At 48.9% G+C, this 23,387-nt stretch overlaps 1 protein-coding gene across 1 annotated transcript in view; it reads left to right on the forward strand.

The window, feature by feature from the left end:
* The window catches only part of PPP2R3A (protein phosphatase 2 regulatory subunit B''alpha), a 1,495,967-nt gene that overhangs the window by 765,425 nt on the left and 707,155 nt on the right, over positions 1–23,387 (forward strand). The window contains 1 exon segment of the mRNA XM_030217215.1: positions 15,296–15,344. Coding sequence (XP_030073075.1) covers positions 15,296–15,344 — 49 coding nt within the window.

The following is a 23,387-nucleotide window of genomic DNA, read 5'->3' on the forward strand; positions in this document are numbered from 1 at the left end:
CTCTAGTCCAATGGGTAATTTTGTATCCTGGAGGACATAATTCTAAGATTATTGGGTCTTTGGAATCATGGATCCAGGTTTCGCTAATGAGTAGGAAATCAAGGTGGTCTTCCGTGATCCAGTCGGTCAGTGTAGTGGTTTTCTTGACTACTGATCTGGCATTAGTGTAGCCTGTTTGTATTCATTGGTGTTGTTCTTTTGGATTCGGGTTTGGGGTAATATTTATTAGTTGTCTTTCTCCTTGATGTGATGGTTTTGAACGTTCTTTCTTTCCTAATCTTTGATGGGGTCTGAGGATGATAGGTTTTTCATGGTCTTCTTTGTTTTTTTGGGTGTGCATGTTGTGTTCGCGATTTGTTTGTGGTTTATGAGTTGTGAGGCTGTTATTGTCCGTGTCTGGGGTTGTGGATACGTGTTGGAGTAGGGTGAGGCAGTAAATAGGAGTATTTTACTGGTGTTCATATCAGTGTTAGTTTGCACGTTATTTTGTGTGTTTGGAGTGTTGGGGTTTAGTAATCGTGTGAGGCATATATACTCATATATAGGCATTATATTCAGAATAGAGCGAGCAGAATTTAAATCATTACAAACAGTGCACTTAGGTCAAAATAGGTGGAGGCATTGAAGTTCTTACAGCATATTGCATCTCATAGAAAGCGTTTACACATCTAATAGCTGCCAAACATATAAGCAGTGTTTATGCATCTAATTAAGCTGCCAGGCATATAAACAGTATTTAGGCGTCTACCAGGCTGCCAAGGGTATGAACAGTTCTTTTGCCTTGTTTTAAGTTTTCTTTCTTTTTCGACATGGCCGGTTTTAGGCCTCGCAGACGGGTTTCTACCCTTTTTTGTGCCCCTTTTTACTAGGCACAGTCCCTTGAAGTTTTCTTTCTTTTCGACATGGCCGGTTTTAGGCCTCATGGTCGGTTTCTACCCTTTTTTTGTGTCCTTTTACTAGGCACAATCGAGTCCTTTGATTTCACCGGTGCCGTTTTTCCTTCCATGTCATCGAAGACACCCAGCGGCGTCAAACGTTGTACTCGGTGCCTTGGGCCTGACCATAGCCCAGAACATTGTACTCTGTGTCATTGTATGAAGAAACGGACCCAATTAGCTCGAGAAGCCCAACCTGAGAAACCTTTTAGGGCTCAGTCCGGTCCTTCGACGTTGGCATTGGCATCGGTAAACCGAGGTCAGCGGCAGCGACGTTGACAACGAGGGACACATCGATGTCAGGAGCAGAGGTAATGGCTGCTGAGAGGTCAAGACATGCTGGGAACAGTGGTATTGTAGTGGGTCTCCACCTATCTCGAGGCGTCCTGCTATACGGCCCCCCAGGACTGGCCATCGTCGGAACTGACCCCCGAGGTGACCGTGAGGATTCAACGTCATCCTTGTCGGCACCGAGGAGCCCTCGATGACGGCATTGAGCAAAGGCGAAGAAGCATGGTCACCATTCTCTTTCGACACAGACGGTGCCGGGAGCTCCGTGGCTTCGAAGGATTCGGGCACCCGAGAAGCGTCGGCGCTGGGAGGACCGCTTCCCCTCCATACAGGAGGTGCTGCTGCATCGGCCTCTTAGCAGTCTTGGTCCTGCTCCTGAACTCAACTGATTCCACTACCGGCTGCTCCACCAGCCCCCCAGCCTTCTCTGATGGTGGCTTTCGATGAGTGCATCCGGGCCCTGCTTCCAGAGCTTCTGGAAGGACTGCTGTGCCAATCTGCTTCGGCATCGGGGGTGCTTGCGCCTTCTGTGCTGTCTGCTGCAGCGGCATCTGGCCCTTTACCTGCGGTGAGGTTCTCGTCCTCAGTGTTAGCTGCCACCCAGGTCAACTCCCCTTCGACGTTGGTGGAGGAAGCTTCACCACAGTCCTATGCGGGCGTCGGCCTCATGACATCGCCATCGATGACATCGGTCCCTTGGCGTCGAGGAGGCCCAGTCTCGAGCTCCGTTAGGGAAGTGCTCATGGGAGTCAGAGGAGGATCCCAGGTACTTCCCTTCCAATGAGTCTTTGGGATTCCTTCTGAACCTTCCTCTCCACCTGCAAGGAGACTGTCTCTCCTTTACCTCCTTTGTGCGGGAAATGGCTGAGGCCATTCCTTCCCTATGGAAGTGCAGGATCATCCCAGGGCTGAGATGCTCGAGGTCCTGGATTACACCTTCCACCTAAGGAGGCTGTGACGACTCCTTTGCATAAGGTACCGGAAGATTGGGAGGGTGCCAATGTAACGCCGAGTTCTAAAAAAAAGGTTCCAGAGGCGATCCGGGAAATTATAGATCGGTGAGTCTGACTTTGGTGCCGGGCAAAATGATAGAGACTATTATTAAGAACAAAATTACAGAGCATATTCAAAAGCTGGATTAATGAGACAAGTCAACATGGATTTAGTGAAGGGAAATCTTGCCTCACCAATCTACTACATTTCTTTGAAGGGGTGAACAAACATGTGGATAAAGGTGAGCTGGTTGAATATTGTGTATCTGGATTTTCAGAAGGCATTTGACAGAGTACCTCATGAAAGAACTCCAGAGGAAATTGGAGAGTCATGGAATAGGAGGTAGTGTTCTATTGTGGATTAAAACTGGTTAAAAGATAGAAAACAGAGAGTAGGGTTAAATGGTCAGTATTCTCAATGGAGAAGGGTAGTTAGGGGGGTTTCCCCCAGGGGTCTGTGCTGGGACCACTGCTTTTTAACATATTTATAAATGACCTAGAGAGGGGAGTAACTAGTGAGGTAATTAAATTTGCTGATGACACAAAGTTATTCAAAGTTGTTAAATCGTGGGAGGCAGTGGCGTAGCCAAGGGTGGGCCTGGATGGGCCCAGCCCACCCACTTTGGGCTCAGGCCCACCCAGTAGCAGCACACCTATGATGTGGCTGGGCAGAGATCCCCAAGCCCCACCAGCCAAAACTCCCAACAATTGTCCCTGCTGCATACCTTGTAAATAGCAGATCTTCGCCTGCAGCGCTGATACATACTGGTTTCACCAGCCCCACATCCTTCCCTCTGATGTATTCCCCCGCCTATGTGGAAACAGGAAGTTGCATCAGAGAGAAGGCTGTGGGGCCAACATGAGCATGTGTATTAGTTGCTGCTTGCTGCCGGTGAAAATCTGCTATTTACTACTTATCATTTCTAAAGCGCTACTAGATGTACGCAGCGCTGTACTCTAGTAGGTATTCGGGGAGGGGGGATGTTTGAGAGACCACATGGCATGCAGGTGAGAGAGGAAGAGACCAAATTACTTGTGGGACAAGGCAGAGTTCTTCTGCCCACCCATCTTAGGCCCAGGCCCACCCAAAAGTGGGTATCTGGCTACACTCCTGGCGGGAGGATTGTGAAAAATTACAAGAGGACCTTACGAGACTGGGAGACTGAGCGTCTAAATGCAGATGACGTTTAATGTGAGGAAGTGCAAAGTGATGCATGTGGGGAAAGAGGAACCCGAATTATAGCTATGTCATGCAAGTTTCCACATTAGGAGTCATGGACCAAGAAAGGAATCTAGGTGTCGTCGTGATGATACGTTGAAACCTTCTGCTCAGTGTTGCTGCTACGGCTAAGAAACCAAATAGAATGTTAGGTATTATTAGGAAACGAATAGAAAACAAAAATGAGGATGTTATAATGCCTTTGTATCGCTCCATGGTGAGACCACGCCTCGAATATTGTGTTCAATTTTGGTCACCGTATCTCAAAAAAGATATAGTGGAATTAGAAAAGGTGCAGAGAAGGGCGACAAAAATGATAAAGGGGATGGGACAACTTCCCTATGAGGAAGGCTAAAGCAGCTAGGGTTCTTCAGCTTGCAGAAAAAGGCGGCTATGGGGAGATATGATAGAGGTCTATAAAATAATGAGTGAACGGGTAGATGTGAAGCGTCTGTTCACGCTTTCCAAAAATACTAGGACTAGGGGGCATGCGATGAAACTACAATGTAGTAAATTTAAAACAAATCGGAGAAAATGTTTCTTCACTCAACATGTAATTAAACTCTGGAGTTCATTGCCAGAGAATGTGGTAAAGGCGGTTAGCTTAGCGGAGTTTTAAAAAGGTTTGGACGGCTTCCTAAAGGAAATGTCCATAGACCGTTATTAATTGGACTTGGGAAAAATCCACTATTTCTGGGATAAGCAGTATAAAAATGTTTTGTACATTTTGGGATCTTGCCAGGTATTTGTGACCTGGATTGGCCATTGTTGGAAACAGGATGCTGGGCTTGATGGACCTTTGGTCTTTCCCAGTATGGTAATACTTATGTACTTATGTACTCAAGGAAGTCCTTATGCAAAACTGGTCATTCCCCCTGTCTACCTCCGTGATCCCTAAGAAGACCAATTCTCAGTATTGGATCCACGGTGAATCTGGGTTGATGAGGTCTCAGTTACCCCACAATTCCATGGTGGTGGACTCCGCCTTTAAGAGAGCCAAGAGTACTAGAGACTATGCCTCGGCGCCCCCAGGCAGAGAAGCTAGGACCTTGGACTCTTTTGGGATGAATTCGTATCAGGCCACTATACTTGCTGCCTGTATTCATTATTACCAGCTCTTCACGAGCATTCACTTGTGGAACTTGGTGAAGCAGCTGTCTACCTTGGTCGATGCCCTCCCTCCGGAACAGGCCGAGCCTTTTCGCCAGGTGGGCTGGCAGCAGAAGGCGTGTCGTAAATTCTTGGCCAGGGGTGTTTATGATACTTTTGATGTGGCATCCAGAATTGCTGCTCGAGGTACTGCAATGCGCAGACACTCGTGGCTGCATGCCTCTGACCTGGATTATTCGGTCTAGCAGAGGATGGCGGATGTACCTACCCGGGGGGATAATCTTTTCGGAGAGAAGGTAGAAGATCTGGTTGACCAGATCAAAAAGCACAATGATATGGCTTCTCTCTCCCACTGGGCACCTGCTACAGCCTCCTCAACCAGGAGGTTTTTTTTTTGTTGGGGGGGGGGGGGGTGCGGAGTGCTCCCTATTCCTATGTTAGGTGTAGGTATACTTCTGCGTCCCGACAGCCTATTCAGGCTCAGCCCCAGCATGCTCGTTCTCGTCAATAGCGTGCGCTTCAGGCCCCTACTGCGTTCCAGCAAAAGTAAGGGATGGGCTTTTGACTGGCTCCACCGAAGCATACCCACAGAAAGTGTCCTGTACCGGATGACTTGTCAGTTGGAGGGAAGTTAATAGTTTTCAGCAAAGGTTGGCCTCTATACCTCTGACCGTGGGTCCTTTCAATAGTCCCGGTTAGGATACACACTCAATCTGGAAGCCAAACCTCCCATTTGCCCACTGGGAGCTCATTCATACAGCGCCCAGCACAAGCGGTACTTGCAGAGGAACTGTCTGCCCTTCTAAGGCCCAGATAGCGGAGGTCGAACCCGTTCCACCAGGGGAAGAAGGGCTGGGATTCTATTCCAGGTACTTCCTTGTGCAAAAGAAAACAGGGGGGATGTGTTCCATCCGAACCTAAGGGCCTGACAAATTTCCTAGTCCGAGAAAAGTTCAGGATGGTTTCCCTAGGCACCTCTTCTTCCCATGATTCTGAAAACGACTGGCTATGCTCTCTGGACTTGAAGGATGCTTACACACATATCTCGATACTTCCAGCTCACAGAAAGTACCTTCGATTTTCGGCTGGGAACACCCAGCCCAGAGTGTTTACAAAGTGTCTAGCAGTAGTCCACAGCATTGATACACAGACTGGGAGTGCATGTGTTCCCTTATTACACCAAGTCCCATCTCACTCCTGTTCAAAAATTGGAGTTCATTGGAGCACTGCTGGACATGAAGACAGCTCGAGCTTATCTCCCCGACATGCGGGCAAACAACCTCCTGTCCCTGGTGTCCACAGTTCGAGTGTCTCACCAGGTCACAGCTCAGCAGATGTTGAGACTCTTGGGGCACATGGCCTCCACAGTTCATGTAACACCAATGGCACGTCTACATATGACATCAACTCGATGGACGGTATCAAGCTGCGGGGAATTTAGAGGATGTAATCCAACTGTACACCAACTTTCAGAATTCTCTTCAGTGGTGGACAATCCGATCCAATTTGACCATGGGACGATCATTCCAAATTCCTCAGCCGCAAAAACTGCTGACAGATGCATCCCTTCTGCAGTGGGGAGCTAATGTAGATAGCTTCACACTCAGGAGCCTGGTCCTTCCAGGAATCAAATCTTCAGATCAACCTCCTGGAGCTCCGAGCGACACTCTGAAAGGCTTTCAGAGATCAGTGTCCAGCCAAATTATCTTGATTCAAACAGACAATCAGGTTGCAATGTACTACACCAACAAGCAGGGGGGCATCGGATCTTGCCCTCAGTGTCAGGAAGCCATCCAGATGTGGCTTTGGGCACCCCATAGGGGCATGTTTCTTCAAGCCACTTATCTGGTAGGTGTAAACAACAGTCAGGAGGCCGACAGGCTGAGCAGGGTAATGCAACCTCACGAGTGGTCTCTGAACATGGACGTAGTCTGCAAGATCTTCCAAGCATAGGGCACCCCTCGGTGGATCTTTTCACCACTCAACTCAATCGCAAAGTCCCTCAGTTCTGTTCCAGGCTTCAGGCCCAAGACAGACTAGCATCAGATACCTTTCTCCTTCATTGGGGAGCAGGGCTTTTGTATGCATATCCTCTCATACCTCTAGTAGGGAAGACTTTGCTGAAACTCAATCAAGACCGCGGAACCATAATCCTGATTGCACTCTTCTGGCCGCGTCAGATTTGGTTCCCTCTTCTGGAGTTGTCCTCCGGAGGACCGTGGAGATTGGAGTGTTTTCCAACCCTCATTACTCAGAACGAGGGGTCACTTCTATATCCTAACCTCAAGTCTCTGGCTCTCACGGCCTGGATGTTGAGAACTTAGAATTTGCCTCCTTGGGTCTTTCAGAGGGTGTCTCCCGGGTCTTGCTTGCATCCAGGAAAGATTCCATGAAGAGATGTTACTCTTTCAAGTGGAGGAGGTTTGCCATCTGGTGTGACAGCAGGACCCTAGATCCTCTCTCTTGTCCTACACAGACCCTGCTTGAATACCTTCTAAACTTGTCAGAGTCTGGTCTCAAGACCAACTCCGTAAGGGTTCACCTCAGTGCAATTAGTGCTTATCATTGGCGTGTAGAGGGTAAGCCTATCTCTGGACAGCCTTTAGTTGTTCGCTTCATGAGAGGTTTTTTTTTATCAAAGCCCCCTGTCAAACCTCCACCAGTGTCATGGGATCTCAATGTCGTTCTCACCCAGCTGATGAAAGCTCCTTTCAGCCACTGAATTCCTGCTATCTGAAGTACTTGACCTGGAAGGTCATTTTCTTGGTGGCTGTTACTTCAGCTCATAGGGTCAGTGAGCTTCAGGCCCTAGTAGGGGATGCACGTTATACTTTTCATCACACCAGAGTAGTCCTCCACATGCACCCTAAGTTCCTGCTGAAGGTGGTGTCGTAATTCCATCTGAACCAGTCAATTGTCTTGCCAACATTGTTTCCCCGTCCTCATGCCCACCCTGGTGAAAGCAGCTTGCACACCTTGGACTGCAAGAGAGCATTGGCCTTTTACGTGGAGCGGACGAAACCCTACGGACAGTCCGCCCAGATTGTTTGTTTCTTTTGATCGCAACAGGAGGGGAGTCGCCATCGGAAAACGCACAATCTCCAGTTGGCTAGCGGATTACATTTCTTTCACTTATGCCCAAGCTGGGCTGACTCTGGAGGGCCACGTCACGGCTTATAATGTCAGAACCATGGCAGTGTCGGTGGCTCACTTAAAGTCAGCCTCCATTGAAGAGATTTGCAAAGCTGCAACGTGGTCTTCAGTCCACACATTCACGTCACAGGATACCCGACATGACAGTCCATTTGGGCAGTCGGTGTTGCAAAATCTGTTTGGGGTTGTAGACTCCAACTTCACCCACCTAGGCCTGTTCTATTCTGTTCCAGGCTGCACTCTGAGCTAGCTGTATATAGTTTTCAGGTCAACCTACGTTTAGGTCCTCGCCGATGCGAGGCCCAATTGGCCAATGTTTGTTTTGGGTGAGTCTGGATGCTACGGATACCCCACTTGTGAGGATAATTCAGCCTGCTTGTCCTCGGAGAAAGCAAAGATGCTTACCTGTAGCAGGTATTCTATGAGGACAGCAGGCTGATTATTCTCACAATCCCGCCCACCTCCCCTTGGAGTTATTTGTTTATGCTTTGGGACTTAACTGAGGTACTCGCGTGGCAGGTGGGAAGGTCAGTCCACGCATGGGTGGTGTGCACTGCACACATGCAGAAGGCTCTAGCAAAGTTTTGTTTTTTTGCTATGGCAAATGCCGGGTCCCGGCTGACGCTGACATCGACCCACATCTACTATAATAAAACTCACCCTGAACGTTCTGAAGACAACGTTCTGAAGTCACTCAATCACTCCCTGAAGGTTCGTGGATTCATGGTGGTGAAGCCACTCCACTGACCCGTGCCCCGCCCACGCGTCAAACGTCAGAACATTGTCTTCAGAACAGTAAACTAAAGGAAGGGATCGCAACCAAGCAGTGGAGGAGTAGGGAAACACTTCCTCCCCCTGCCTAGGAAGCGCAGCCTACCAACCTCCCAACCCACCCGCGGAAAAAATCTGGAGGGAAACCACCTCCAAAGCTCCGGAGTCCAAATGACTCCGGACACCAGTGTTCGACGTCCAACCCCCCCCCCCCCCCCAAAGCCACCCACCAAGCTCCGTAGTAGAAGCCCCGCCCACAGAATGCTGCAAGTCCAAACCCCCGCACCACACCCCTCAAAGCTGCAGGTTCAAAAGAAGCCCCGCCCACAGAATGCAGGAGGGTCAACACCTCCCCGCAACACCCCCCCAACCCCCCCCCAAGCCACCCACCGTCCGCGTTGCTTTGCCGGCGGGGACTCAAAACCCGCCAGCAGAAGTCCTGTGTTGTCTGCTGAGTGTCACTCCAGCGATCTTCGGCGTTGCTGCTAGCCTGTGCAGCAGGGTTGCCAGGTGGAAAATTTGTTTTCCGACCCAAACCAGCCTAAATCCAGCCCAAAAACCCACCCAAACTCAAACCCCGCCCCTGACACCCCCACCCCTGCCGTCATCAACGCCCGCCCCCCGCCCGTCATTGGCCCCGCCTCCCCCGTCACCGACCCGCCTCCCCATCATCGGCCCCACCCAGAACGTCATTAACCCCGCCCAAAACGTCACTAACCACGCCCCCCACGGCCGAAAAAATCGCCTGAAAACTGCCCAAAAGAAAAAAAAGAAGCCCAAAAAACCGCAACCCGCCGCGGGCAAAAAATTTCCCCGGTGGCGGGTCGCGGAAAACCGCCCAATTGGGTGTAAACACCGCCCACCTGGCAACACTGCTGTTGCAGGCAGGGCTTCTGTGCGTCTGACGTCCTGCACGTGCAGGACGTCAGACGCACAGAACTCCGCTCTGCACAGGCGAGCAACGCCGAAGATCGCTGGAGTGAGACTCAGCGACAACACAGGACTTCTGCTGGCGGGATTTTGGGTCACCCGCCAGCAAAACTATCGACGGTGGGGTGCGATGGCGACGGTGGGTGGGATGGCGGCGGCGGGTGCATCGTGGTGGGTGGGATGGCGGCGGCGGGGGGGGGGCATCGCGCTGAGGAGGCGCTTCCTTCCTTCCTTCTTCAAAAGCAGGACCCCCCCCCACAAAACTGAACTATACCACACACACACACCACACTCACACACTCTCTCTCATCTGGCAGCGCTTCCTGAACCCCCACCACACACACACACCCCCTCATTTGGCCACACTTCCTCAATGTCCCCCCCCCCCCCAACACACACACACACTCTCACATCTGCCAGCGCTTCCTGAAACCCCTGCCCCCCCCCACACTCATCTGGCAGTGGTTACTGACCCCCCCCCCACACACACACACTCACTGTCATTTGGCCACAGTTCCTCAACGGCCCCCCCCCCCAACACACACACACTCATCTGGCAGCGCTTCCTGAAATCCCTGCCCCCCCACACACACACTCACTCACGTCATCTGGCAACCCCCCCACCCCACCACCACACACGCACACACACACACACACACACACTCACTCAGTCTCTCATCTGGCATCGCTTCCTGAACCCCCCCCCCCCCCCCACACACACATACACACATTCTCATGTGGAAACGCTTGATAAAACGCCCCCCTCCACACACACACTCTGGCAGCACCACACACCCCTGTTCTTCCAAGCTGAAACCCCCAACACACACACACACCCACACACCCCTCCAACACACACACACACTCTCTCTCACTCTCATCTGGCAGCGCTTCCTGAAACCCCGTACACACACACACAGACACTCACTCTCTCTCATCTGGCAGCGCTTCCTGAAACCCCTGCCCCCCCCCCCCCCCCCCCACACACACTCACTCACTAATCTGGCAGCCGTTCCTGAACCCCCCCCCCCACACACACACACACACTTACTCTCATTTGGCCCCGCTTCCTGAACCCTCCCCCCCCCACACACACTCTCACTCTTCTGTCAGTGCTTCCTGAACCCACGCCCCAAACACACATACTCACTCTCATCTGGCAGTGCTTAATAAACCGCCCCCCCCCCACATACTCACTCACTCATCTGGCAGCACTTGCAGAACCCCCACACCCCTCTTCTTCCAAGCTGAACCCTCCCCCAACATACCAGACAACACACACACCCTCTCTCTCATCTGGCAGCACTTCATGAAACCCCATACACACACACACTCACTCACTCACTCACTCTCTCTCTCAACTGGCAGCACTTCCTGAACCCCCCCCCCCCCCACACACACACACACTCACTCTCTCTCAACTGGCAGCACTTCCTGAACCCCCCCCCCCCACACACACACACTCACTCTCTCTCATCTGGCAGCGCTTCCTGAAACCCCTGCCCTCCCCCCCCCACACTCACACACTCTGTCATCTGGCATTGCTTCCTGACCCCCCCCCCCACACACACACTGACTCTCTCACTCACATCTGGTAGCGCTTCCTGAACCCCCCGCACCCCTCTTCTTCCAAGCTGATCCCCCCCCAACACATCCCCCCACCCCACCCCACCCCACCCCCAACACACACACACTCTCTCTCTCCCCCTCTTCCAGCAAACCAATTGCTTGGGTGCAGTGGCGGGAATCTCAGACAACAGAGAGAGAGGGGGGGGGGGGGCCTGACACCAGAGAGAGAGAGAGGAAGGGAGGTATCTCTGTCACACACACACTCTCTCTCTCTCACATACAATGTCTTTCTGACTCTCACTCTCACACACTCTGTCTCACACTGTATCACATTCACTCTCTATGTGTCACACAGTCACTCACACACTCGCTTGGTCTCATACACTCACTCTCACAGAGAATCTGTGTCTCACACACACACTCTCTCTCACACTGTGTCTCACATACGCACTTGCACACACTCTCATTCTCACAGACACACTCACACCCAGACTCACTCTCTCTCACACACACACACACTCACACTTTCACTCTCTCTCTCACACACAGTCACTCTCACATACACTCTCCCAAACATACACACTCCGAGGAAAACCTTGCTAGCGCCCGTTTCATTTGTGTCAGAAACGGGCCTTTTTTACTAGTGTGAGAATAATCAACCTGTTGTCCTCGGAGAATACCTGCTCCAGGTAAGTATTTTCACTTTATTTGTACTTACTGGCCTTTCCCTAGTTAGCTAACTTAAGACAATTTCTTGCATTTCTTTTAAAGACTTGATAGTTAACTTTATTTTTACCAGTTCCACACCTTTATATGGTTTAAAGGAGGAATGAGCAGGGGCTTAGCCAGACACCCAATTTTGGGTGGGCCTTGGCCTAAGATGGGTGGGCAGAAAAACTCTGCCTTGTCCTACAAGTGATTTGGTCTCTCCCTCTCTTGCCTGCATGCCATATGGTCCATCAAACATCCCCCCACCCCCCCACTCTCCTGTATACCTTTTTAAATAACAGATTTTCACCGGCAGTGAGCAGCAACTAATACACATTGCTCATGTTGACCCCAAAGCCTTCCCTCTGATGCATCTTCCTGTTTCCACATAGGTGGGAATACATCAGAGGGAAGGCTGTGGGGCCAAAGCAAGCAGTATGTATCAGTTGCGTCTCACTGCAGGTGAAGATCTGCTATTTACAAGGTATGCAGGAAGGACAGTTGTTGGGAATTTTTAGCTGGTGGGGCTTGGGGATCCCTGCCAGTCACATCATAGGTGTGCTGCTACTGGGTGAGCCTGAGCCCAAAGTGGGTGGGCCTGGGCCCACTCGGGCCCACCCTTGGCTACGCCACTGGGAATGAGTCTTCTCAGTTGTGGAATCCTGAAAATTTGTTCCACTGCTTTATCAAAACACTGAGCTATGTGAACCTCACAATGTCCAATAGGGCACAGCTTAGTTTGTGTTCTTTATCAAGACTTGTTGGTAGATGGGCACACAACCTGCAAGTCTCTGGAATGGTCTATTGGGACTAATAAAGGAAAGAAAATCAGCAAGTGAGTCACAATTTTTTTCTTTTATCCTCCTAGATCAACATCTGTATTTACAAATGTTCCCAGGGATGGCAAGATTAAATAATGATGATCGTTTTGAGCATTGCACTACTGGAGGAATTAGGGGATATCACTCCCATTATCTTCCTGTGTTTATTGCCCCCCACCCCCCAGATGGCATCATGGGAAAATATAGACATGTAGATTTCTTATAGTAGCAAACATACATGTCTATGTGCCAACACATAGACATGTGTGTTCCTGAAATACACACAAAGCCAACACCAACAGAGGGTGATCTCTCCACAGGAGAAGCGAAAGCCAACACGCACACACACAGTGGATCCAAAAAAGTCCTCTCACAGATGGTGTTTTCCTAAACAAGGTCTTTATTTCAAATTAATAGGACTGACCCGACACGAGTCGTGTTTCGGCCATAAAGGCCTGCGTCAGGGGTCTACAAATCTCCAATAAAGAAATAATCTTGCAAAATAAATAAAACCCAGTTAGCCTTCTGCTAACTGAGAAATCGCATCAAAGTGCTGCTAGGCAACCTATTCCGTAAACATCGAGTCTACCAAAATGGTAGATTATTTCTTTATTGGAGATTTGTAGACCCCTGACACAGGCCTTTACAAGCCTTTAGCCTAGCATCAGCCTTGTCCTACCCCCTACCCATCCCACGGTCTGAGATCTCTTCCCCCAACCTCCACCCAGAAACCCCCAAAACTCATCAACATGAAAAATATACAACCTTTTTTAGATTGCAACCTGAGCATTATAACAAATTTATTGTTGGTGGGCTTCTGGGTGGGGGTGGGCTCTTCTCTGCCTAGTGAAAAAAGATATATGAAAATTATTAAATATGCCTTTTTTTTTTTACCTAGGCAGTGAAGAGCACACCCCAACCCAACATTACACTGTACAGGATGTTAAAATTAAAAAAAAAATAGTTGTTTTACCTGGCCTGGGCAGCTGGGCTTTGGTGGTGGTGGCAGATAGTGGAGCAGACTCAGAGCGCAATCATTGTGCTCTTGCTCCATGTGTTTTGTTGTGGGGCCACGGGGGAGTGCTGCTGAGGCAGGGCAGACCGGCAGAGTGGAGGAACAGGAACCGCGACGATAGCCGGCACAGACTCCCCTCCCATGCAGCACTGCGGTGCCGTTGCGCATGAGGGAGGGGAGGAGCAGAGCTCAGGGAGTGAGGTGAGCGACGGAGTGGCGGCGCCGGCGTCTAACAGTACAATGGCTGCAGCCGCTGCACTAAAAACAAAATTAGGCAGAGGTGGACCGGACAGCTGCCGGCTGCCTGGGTGGGCCTGAGCTGAGATTGGGCGGGCCCAGGCCCACCCGTAGCTACGCCCCTGCGCTCGTCTCCGGCTCCAGCTTCTCCCTTCTCTCTTCACACAGTGTCCCGCCCTCGCAGAAACAGGAAATGCATCATCGTGAGGGCGGGGCACTGTGTGAAGGGAGAAGCTGGAGCCGGAGACGAGCCTGTAGTGCCTTTTTCTTCATTGGCGTCAGCATCATTGCAACCGTCAAAAGAGGATTCTACATGCCTTGTGAGTGACAGGCAAGTACAGTCTCCATTATATCACCTTTCAAGCTGGATCTAACTTAGAAGTTGGGACTCCAGAATTTTCCTCTCTCTCTAGACATAGGGTACACATCTGAGACTCATGGTCTCTAGCTTTATCCTTGCTTCCCCACCACTAATGATGTTCTTTGTTTGCTGAATACATATATCTCTACTACCTCCAATAGGTGACAGCTCAAAGTATCCACCACTGTCTCCATGCATTGCCACATAGTACTTTTTCCTCATATCACATTCTTAGCAACTGTGCCACTGTTCTTCTTTCTCCTTTCCTCATCATCCCTGGTTTGTTATGATATGCTTTGGATTTTGATTTCTATCAATGGTGGGCCAAAAAGTCAAATTCCATATTGTTGATGGTCTGCATTTTCTGTATGGTGGTATATTGCTACTACTACTACTACTACTAATCATTTCTAAAGCTCTACTAGACGTACGCAGCGCTGGTGTATTATGGTACAGTAAGGTTCTGAGTGTGTTTTTGCACAAAGTTGTGCATAGTGTTTTGCAGTTGAGCAATTGTGGTTAGTATATGCTTTGAGCAACCACTTTATTCTTTGACATATGATACATATCTAATAACTAAATTTAATAAAAGGTATTAATTGTGATTATTTTATTTTTACTTATTTTTTTTTCTGTGTGTTGTCAGACAATTATGGATATAAGCCCCACCCCTGGCCCCACCCCCACCCCTTTAGCCTCCCCAAACAGTTGGGCCACCGACCGCCTATGTCCATAGGCTGTTATTAATTGGACTTGGGGAAAATCCACTATTTCAGTACAAAATGTTTTGTACTTTTTGGGGATCATGCCAGGTATTTGTGATCTGGGTTGGCCACTGTTGGAAACAGGATGCTGGGCTTGATGGACCTTTGGTCTTTCCCAGTATGGCAGTGCTTATGTACTTCAGTCCACGGCTGTGAGCGGCTCCAACGCTGTATACCACTGTTGGTTGAATATTGGGCCCATACTGTACATCCCTGTGAATATTTATCTGTTTATGTGTTAAATAGCAGATGTAGATATGTGCATGTACTTTATTTGGGGTAATTTTCCAAGTGTCTGTATTCTTTCCCTTTGAAAACTTGTGTAATTTATACCCATAGTTACCACATATTTTAAGTGTTTTTTTTAATAACATTACCCTCATCAGGTCTAACTCTGTGTATAACTGTTTTTCTCCTAGCATCTTCAAATAGAATCATTGAACGGATATTCTCTGGAGCAGTGACAAGGTAAGTTTAAGCCAATTTTACACAGAATAAGTACTGAGGGAAACTTTGGATACCAAAGGAAACAAAATCATTCTAAAAACCAACCATGATTTCCTTTATATGTACCAAAATCAATATGTATTTATATTTCTACTTTATATACTGTGATAGCAAAAAAGACTAGATTGGATATCAAAAATGTATAACTATAAAGTATCACAAAAAAGGTTTGCTAGCTAGCTTGAGAGACTTAAACTTTTTTTTTTTTCTGGGCACGCAGACCCATGCAACCTTTAATACAGAAAGCATTGTACAATATAACATGTTGCCTCTAGTACATTGAATTTGTTGCGTCCTAAATCCCTGCTCCCTCAACCCTCCCCCCTCCTCCCCCCCCTCTATCAGCCTGCGGGTTGAAGATATCTCTTTGTTCCTCATAAGACTCCCATACTTTTTGGAATTTCTGAATGTGCCCCTTCCTTAATGCTGTTAATTTAGTTATCTGATAAATATGGTCTAACTTGAGACCCACTCTGTGTATTGATGGGACTTCCACTTGCTTCCATGCCCATGCCAGGACCAGTCTAGCTGTTGCAAAGATTATTATATGGAGTTTATGGTCCTGTACACGACATCCTGGCGGTCGCACATGAAGCAAACATTGCTCTGCTCTAGCCAGGTATGTCCCTTTACCCAGGCGATTGACCCTATCCAGCACTTGCTGCCAGAATACTTGTACCTTTGGGCACCCCCACCAGACATGCATAAAGGTTCCCTTTTCACCACACTCTCTCCAACAATCTGCGGGGGCCCCTGGATAAATCTTGTGTAATACCACCAGTATAACATTTTATATCCGTTCTCTATTAGTGGCTGAGCTATTGATGGTTTTAATAAGAATCTAAAGCTATTGTGCCACCATTCTGTCGGACATGTATTCTGCAGGGTGCCTTCCCATCTATGTGTATAAAATTCTATAGGGGTGGTCAGTAGCAGTAATGCCCGGTACAGCCTTGTTATACTCCCTCTCCCCCCTCCCCCCTTCAGTGCTCGCTCTAATCCAGTTTCTGTGAGTTCCAATTCCTCACTAGCCTTCCTCAGGCAGTGATAATAAACCATGTCTCTAGTGTCTAAGTCGTATTCTTCTCTGAGCTCCTCGAATCCCTTTACTTTTCCATCTTCCCACACTTGCCGTAGTGAACACAGGCCCTTGTTCGCCTAGAGCTGATACGCCCTTTCAGTCTCGCCCCAAGGGAAACCCGGGGCGGCGCATATAGCTGTCTGCAAAAAATATTGTCTATCTGGAAATACTTTCTTCCTTATTGAGAGCCAGGTATAGAGTAGGTGGCTCATCCCCATCGGAAGCTTTCGCGCCTCGGCCAGTATGTCCTCTTTCCATCTCCATAATGTATTACCCAGATACCAAGTGCCCATCCATGCTCTTTCCCAATGGAGCCATTTCTTTGTATTTCGCGGTTCCCACTCAGCCAGTATTCTTAACTGAGCCGCCTGGTAGTATAGTAAAAAGTGGGGACTCCCATGCCCCCCCACCTCTGGCCTCTGGTACATTACCCCACGGCGCACCCTTGGAGGTCTTTTCTTCCAAATGTAAGCGAACATTCTCTTATTAAGCTGCCTGAAAAAGGAGCATGGGATCGGCACAGGTAATGCTACAAAAAGGTACAGCAGCTTTGGCAAGAGAATCATTTTGATTGCGTTGATCCTCCCCCGTCCAGGATATATTAAAACCTTCCCACCTATCTAATTCTGTGAATAGCTCTTGGGCCTTTTTTGGATAGTTAGCAGCAAATAAATTTTCTGCCTTCGCAGTGATCTGGATACCTAAATATCTTATGGACTTTACAGCCCACACAAATGGGTAGGCTTTTTTTATCAGCCCTGCCTCTTGCGGGGGCGCGGAAATATTAAGTATCTTGGATTTTGTGACATTAATTTTAAATCCTGACATACTATTATATTGTTGGAGCACTGCCATGACATTCTGGAGGGACTGGGATGGGTTGGCCAGCGTCATCAAAATGTTGTCAGCAAAAAGCATAATCTTATGTTCTTTCCTGCCTCTGAGCACGCCTCGAATGCCCCCATGCTCTCTTATTATTTTTGCCAAGGGTTCTATAGACAGGGCAAATAGAAGGGGAGAGAGAACTGTATGCTTCTATGAGAAGATGTGTAATTTTGAAACTATAAATAAATAAATAATTAATCAAGTTTCCAATAAGCGACACACCAAAAAAAGAAGGGGAGAGAGAGCGCACCCCTGCCGTGTGCCTCTGTGGAGCTCAACCGGTCTGGACCTCGAGCCATTAATTCTTAGTGCTGCTAGGGGGCTGGAATAAAGCAATTTTACCCAATAAAGAAACTTATCCCCAAAGCCCACCTGTCGCAGCATTTTAAACAGAAAAACCCAGTCCACCCGATCGAACGCTTTCTCAGCGTCCACTGAGAACAGTACCACTGGGGTAGTCTCGTCTCTAACCTGCTGGATCACATGCAGAAGGCAACGTATGTTATCACAGCCTTGTCGGCCCTCTATGAAGTCTACTTGGTCCACATATATTAAGTGTGGCATCATCCCCCTCAACCTACGTGCTAGAATTTTCGTGAAAATCTTATAATCAGTATTAAGTAGCGAGATTGGCCTATATGAGCCACATTGTTGTGGGTCCTTTCCTGGTTTTAATATGAGGACCACCTCCGCCAGTCTCCATGAGTAAGGTAGCTCCTGAATATTACCAAAGGAGGAGATCGCCTTCACCAGGACAGGGACCAACAATTTTTTATAGAACCTGATGGGAAATCCATCTGGGCCCGGGGCCTTGTTATTTGGCAAGTCAGCTATGGCCTCTATCACCTCTTCTACTGTGATATCCTTTGAAATTCTCTCTGCCTCTTCCCCCGAAACCCTCTGTGGCGCTACTCCCTCCAAGTATGCCTCTTTTTCCTCCGGGGGGCACTGTTTGCTCCCCCTGATACAGCTGGTTATAAAAGTCCCAGAAGGACTCTTGTATTCTATCTGTCTCAGTTAGAAGGGCTCCCCCGCTATCTTTGATGGCTGTTATATAGTTACGCTGCTCTTTCTTTCTAAGCTTAAACGCCAGCATCCTGCTGGCTTTGTCACCAAACTCAAAGTGTTCCTGTTGCACAGCCTGTAATTGCATCGCAATATCTGCCATCTGTATCTCATTAAGTTGACCCCTGGTCCGATGGATCTCCCCTAATTTTTGGCTATCCGAGGTGTTAGCTTTATGATCTCTTTCTAGTTGTGTCAATTTATCTCTAAGCACCTTTTCCTTCAATTTCTTAGCCTTATACATGTGAGATTGAAGCGCAATAAGATTCCCTCTCAGTACTGCTTTAAGTCCTTCCCACAAGCTAGTAGGGTGTACCTCATCTACATCATTGATAGCAATATATTCTACTATGTATTTTTCTATCTCTTGAACAGTTTGGGGCTCCAACAGCATTGCTTCATTCATTCGCCAGTTCCTGCACCCTTTATGCCCCCCCCCCCCCCTTATTAACATCTCCATCCACACTAGGCAGTGATCAGACCACGTACAGGGCTCAATCTGTATGTTCTTTATGTTACCCCACACCCCTCTATCTCCCAACCAATAGTCAATTCGTGAATAGGAATTATGTTTTGGCGAGTAGTGTGTATAATCCCGCTCAGATCCATGCTTCTCTCTCCACGTCTATTAGTCCCCAGCGCCCCATCCATCCCCACATCCTATGGCGGTCTCGCTGGGCATATCCCGCATTGCCTCCTGAGTTATCTATCTGGGGGGGGGGGGGTCTAATGTAAGGTTGAAGTCTCCCCCTACCAATAGGGAGCCCTTTGCTTTATCTTGTATCACTTTTTCCAGACCCTCCAAGAAGCCGGCCTTCCCCTCATTGGGCGCGTATACGCATATCAAGGTGTAGTACACATCGTAAAGAGTTGCAATCACTACCATATACCTCCCCTCCTTATGTGTCCTTTATAATCCATGGGCACGCACCTGACAGCGCAATGAGAACTCCTCCCTTTTTTTGTCATCTTTGCTTGAAGCACAGAACACAATGGGGTATCGTTTATGTCGTATTAGCTTCTCGTGCTTGCATCTCAGGTGCGTCTCCTGGATGAACATTATGTCTACCTTTAGGCGCTGCATGTCTCTAAACATTTGGCTCCTCTTTTGAGGTGTATTAAGGCCTCGCACATTCAGGGTTGCATATCTACGAGTCATCGACCCTTCTTTGTGAGCTTCTCTTATGCTCCCCGCCACTCTCCTGAGTAATCCTATACTTTCCTCCCCACCTCCCTTCCACTCTAGCCCTCCCCCTACCCCACCCACCTCCCTGACCTCCCTCCCTCCCCCTACCCCTCCTCCCCCTCCTAAACCTGAGCACCGCTTCCATAATCAAGCAAGTGCTACTCGGGTTAGAAGTGACCATCCTGCACCCTCCAATTCACCTAACTTGAATTATTCCCCCCCTTCCCCAAACATCAACTCCACTCAAATATCCCCCTCTTACACAACTAGTTGCCGCAGCGGCTCAACATCTGAGTTCTCTTTAAAACACCGCTCTGTGGAGCAACTTTCACTTGTCTCTGATATGTCTTTGAATGTTCAACATCTTTACGCCATCCTTCACACCTTTTTCAGCTTCCTCCACTGTAGCGGCTCACGATCTCATGGCAAGCGGTGTGCAGATTGTTGTCGCTGAAGCCTCTTACGCCCCACTCGCTGCCACTTTGGGCAGGGATCTTGCCCGCCTTCCTGCCGGCGCCCTTTTCCTGGCATCGGAGTTGCCCCTGTCTCTCCATCGGGAACCACTGCACGCGCTTCCTCCACCGTCTGGACATAGTGCTGCTTACCATCCTTATAGAATATCAATGCAAATGGGTGACCCCATCTATATCTTATGCCCAGCTCGCGTAGGTGAGCAGTTACAGGTTTTAAGTCCGCTCTTCTCTTTATCGTGGCTGCCGCTAAATCTTGGTAGATATCAATATTATAGGAGTCCCATTGGAAATCCTTTATTTGTCTTGCTGCCTTCAGCACTCGTTTCTTCAGCTTAAAGTCACGGAAGCAGGCGATGATATCTTTTGGTCGATTATTTCTCATTAGGCCCAATGCTCGGTGGGACCTCTCCAGGATCACTGTCTCCGGCGCTAATGGGGCCTCAGGCGTGGACAACAGGGCACTGACTATTTTCTGGACAACTGATTCTGCGTCCTGGTATAGCGGGGACTCTGGCAGACCTCTAAAGCATAGGTTACAGCGCCTACCACGATTTTCAAGGTCCTCCAATGTATTATTGATTTGCTGCTTTCCAAGTCTAAGGTCAGATACCTGTAAATCCAGCGATTGTAGCGCTTCTCCCTGGTCATCAATGCGGGTCTCCGCCTCGTCAACTCTGTGGCCCAGGCTTGCTATTTCTCCCCGCAGTTCCGCCCTCAAGGTTTCAATCTCCATCCGGGCCGCCTTGAGATCCGATCGCATCTCCTGCATCCATTCCCGTAACTCGGGGAAATCCACTCATTCGCTGGGTCAGTTCTGGCGTTTGGAAGAGTTCCACTCCCGAGCCTTCCTCCCCATTGCTCTGCGTGTCGGGAAGTGGCTCCACCTGGCCCGCCATGCGTTTCTGGGCCGCTCCCCCCGCAAACGCAAATTGTGACAAATTTATGCCTTCTTGGCTCGCCTGCATCACTCTGTCACTGCACCGTCGTCTTGCTGCTTTCTGCGGCAGTCTATAATCGGGTTCGCCGCTATCGGAGGGGGGAAAATGCACTTTATAGCTCAGGTGCGTCGGAGCTCCGCGTTCATGCGGCCATTTGCTCCGCTGACGTCACTTCCTCCCATGAGAGACTTTAACTTGATTCAATATTTAATTTATTCAAATTGCTCCCAAAAAGCTGGGTCTTAAAGCAACAAATTAGAAAAATCACGGCAGAAAGTCCTCTCAAATAAGTCTCTTAAAAAGTGGCTTACATATTGAAAAAAAGAGCAAACTTAAATTGTGCACAGCTAAGTAAAAACACTTATCTGATTATAAATCCTCCTCTTCATAATTTCACGACTTCTCATTCATGTGAGGAGGTTTGGACTGTGCTACATCGATCACTGGATATTTACCCTTCACATGAATGAGAAGCAAGAATAAGTGAGCATTGCTGCTGTTTCTTCAGGAGGGAGGGGGTTGGGAGACTTGGACTGGGTTGAGAAGGTGGGGTTACTGCTAAACACTAGTGGTTTTTAAAAAAAATAGAGCAGGAGAGTTTAGGTTGAGAGGGCAGGAGGAGCTGCTAGATTTCCAGGAATGTTATTTTATTTTGGGGATGGTAGGGTCATGTCTGGGGGAGGGAAGGGGCTGATAGATTACTAGGGATATTTTTGAGGGGATTGGGGGTCAGATCACATTTTTATATATTTTAAACTAAGGTTCAATGCTATCACAATCCCCCTGATATTCAAATGATTTCAGCAGGCGGGAGAGGACCTTAGAGGTCATAAAGGTGTGAATAAGATAGCCCTTTACACACCTTTAAGACCTCTAAGGTCCTCTCAAGAATCATCACTATCTGTATCCTCATCAAAAGGAATTGTGTGATGTGATACTTGCCAGCGAGCCTTCTCAGGAGTAGCCCCCACACTCTAGAATTTACTCCCAGAGGGCTACGTATAACTGGAGACTACCTCTACTTCAGGAAGCAGGTGAAAGCCTGGCTCTTCTCTCAAGCCTTTAAAACATAGCGTAACAGACTATACACTCATTCTGCACCTGTACTAGCTTGCTACACACACTGTAACTGGGGACCAGATGCACTAAACCTTAACGACCCTTTAACGAAGAAATTTTCAACCGTAGCATGCATTAAAGGCCATTTTCCGACGACACTAGCAGCTAACGAAATGGAATGCAAACGAGTAACTACCATTGAAATGTGGACAATTCGGGATGCACTAACCATACCGACGATTGCAACGAATCATTTACCGTGGTAAATTTAACGTGAGGTCAGACCTGTCATTAAGGGCTGAGCTGTCATCTCCCCGCTTCCCCCTGCACAATATAAATCCAAGCTGGCATGTTTAAGTGAGATTAAATAAAAACGCTACCAATAAAGAACGACAAGGTGGATGCAGTACTTCATAGGCTTCCCCCTGCATTAATAGAAAAGCAAAACAAAAATCGAAAAAGGATCGGGAGGGGGCAAAGGTGCTCGTCAGGAGCGTCCTGTATGGACGGCCTTGCCCTCCCCCCCCCGAGGTCGCCGCTGCTTCCCACTTCCACCTGTATTAAATAAAAAATCAAAACAAAAATCAAAAGTTTAGCAGCCCCGGTCCCCCTCTCTTCCTCTCTCTCTCTTTCTCCTTCTCCCACAGCTCCGCCTCCCGCCATCCTCCACCCCCGTGCCCCGCCCCCCCTGAGGTCGCCGCCGCCGCTCCCCCCTCCACCGGACCCCCCCTCTGCCTTACCGGGCCCGCGCAGCGCCTCTCACCTCTGTGTGAAGGCGCTGCACGGGCAAGAACCTCAGGGGGCGGGGCACGGAGGTGAAGGATGGCGGGAGGCGGAGCTGTGGGAGAAGGAGAAAGAGAGGAAGGGAGGGTGACCGGGGCTGCTAACTTTTGATTTTGTTTTGATTTTTATTTAATACAGGCGGAAGCGGGGAGCAGCGGCAACCTCGGGGGGGGGGGGGGGGGGGGAAGGCCGTCCTTACAGGACGCTCCTGACGAGCGTCTTTGCCCCCTCCCGATCCTCAGCTTCTTTGACGTTTTTTGGCATGAGCAGAGCAGCCAGCATAACGCTTGGCTGCTCTGCGCATGCTTTACGGGCAGATTAACAACGGGGATTACACTTCTTTAATGCATTCGACTTTCGAATGCCGAACCGAACATGTAGGACTTGTTTTTTTACTGCATTCTTCGTTTTTTCAATTTTGATAAGGACTTTTACGTTTTAGATTTTTTTACGTATGGTTGATGCATCTGGGCCTTAGATCAGTTCCTTATCTCTTGCTTAACTATACAAAGAATGTGCCTTGAGTTTAGCTAA

Source organism: Microcaecilia unicolor, chromosome 10 (assembly GCF_901765095.1).
Source record: "Microcaecilia unicolor chromosome 10, aMicUni1.1, whole genome shotgun sequence".
Taxonomy (NCBI): Eukaryota; Metazoa; Chordata; class Amphibia; order Gymnophiona; family Siphonopidae; genus Microcaecilia; species Microcaecilia unicolor.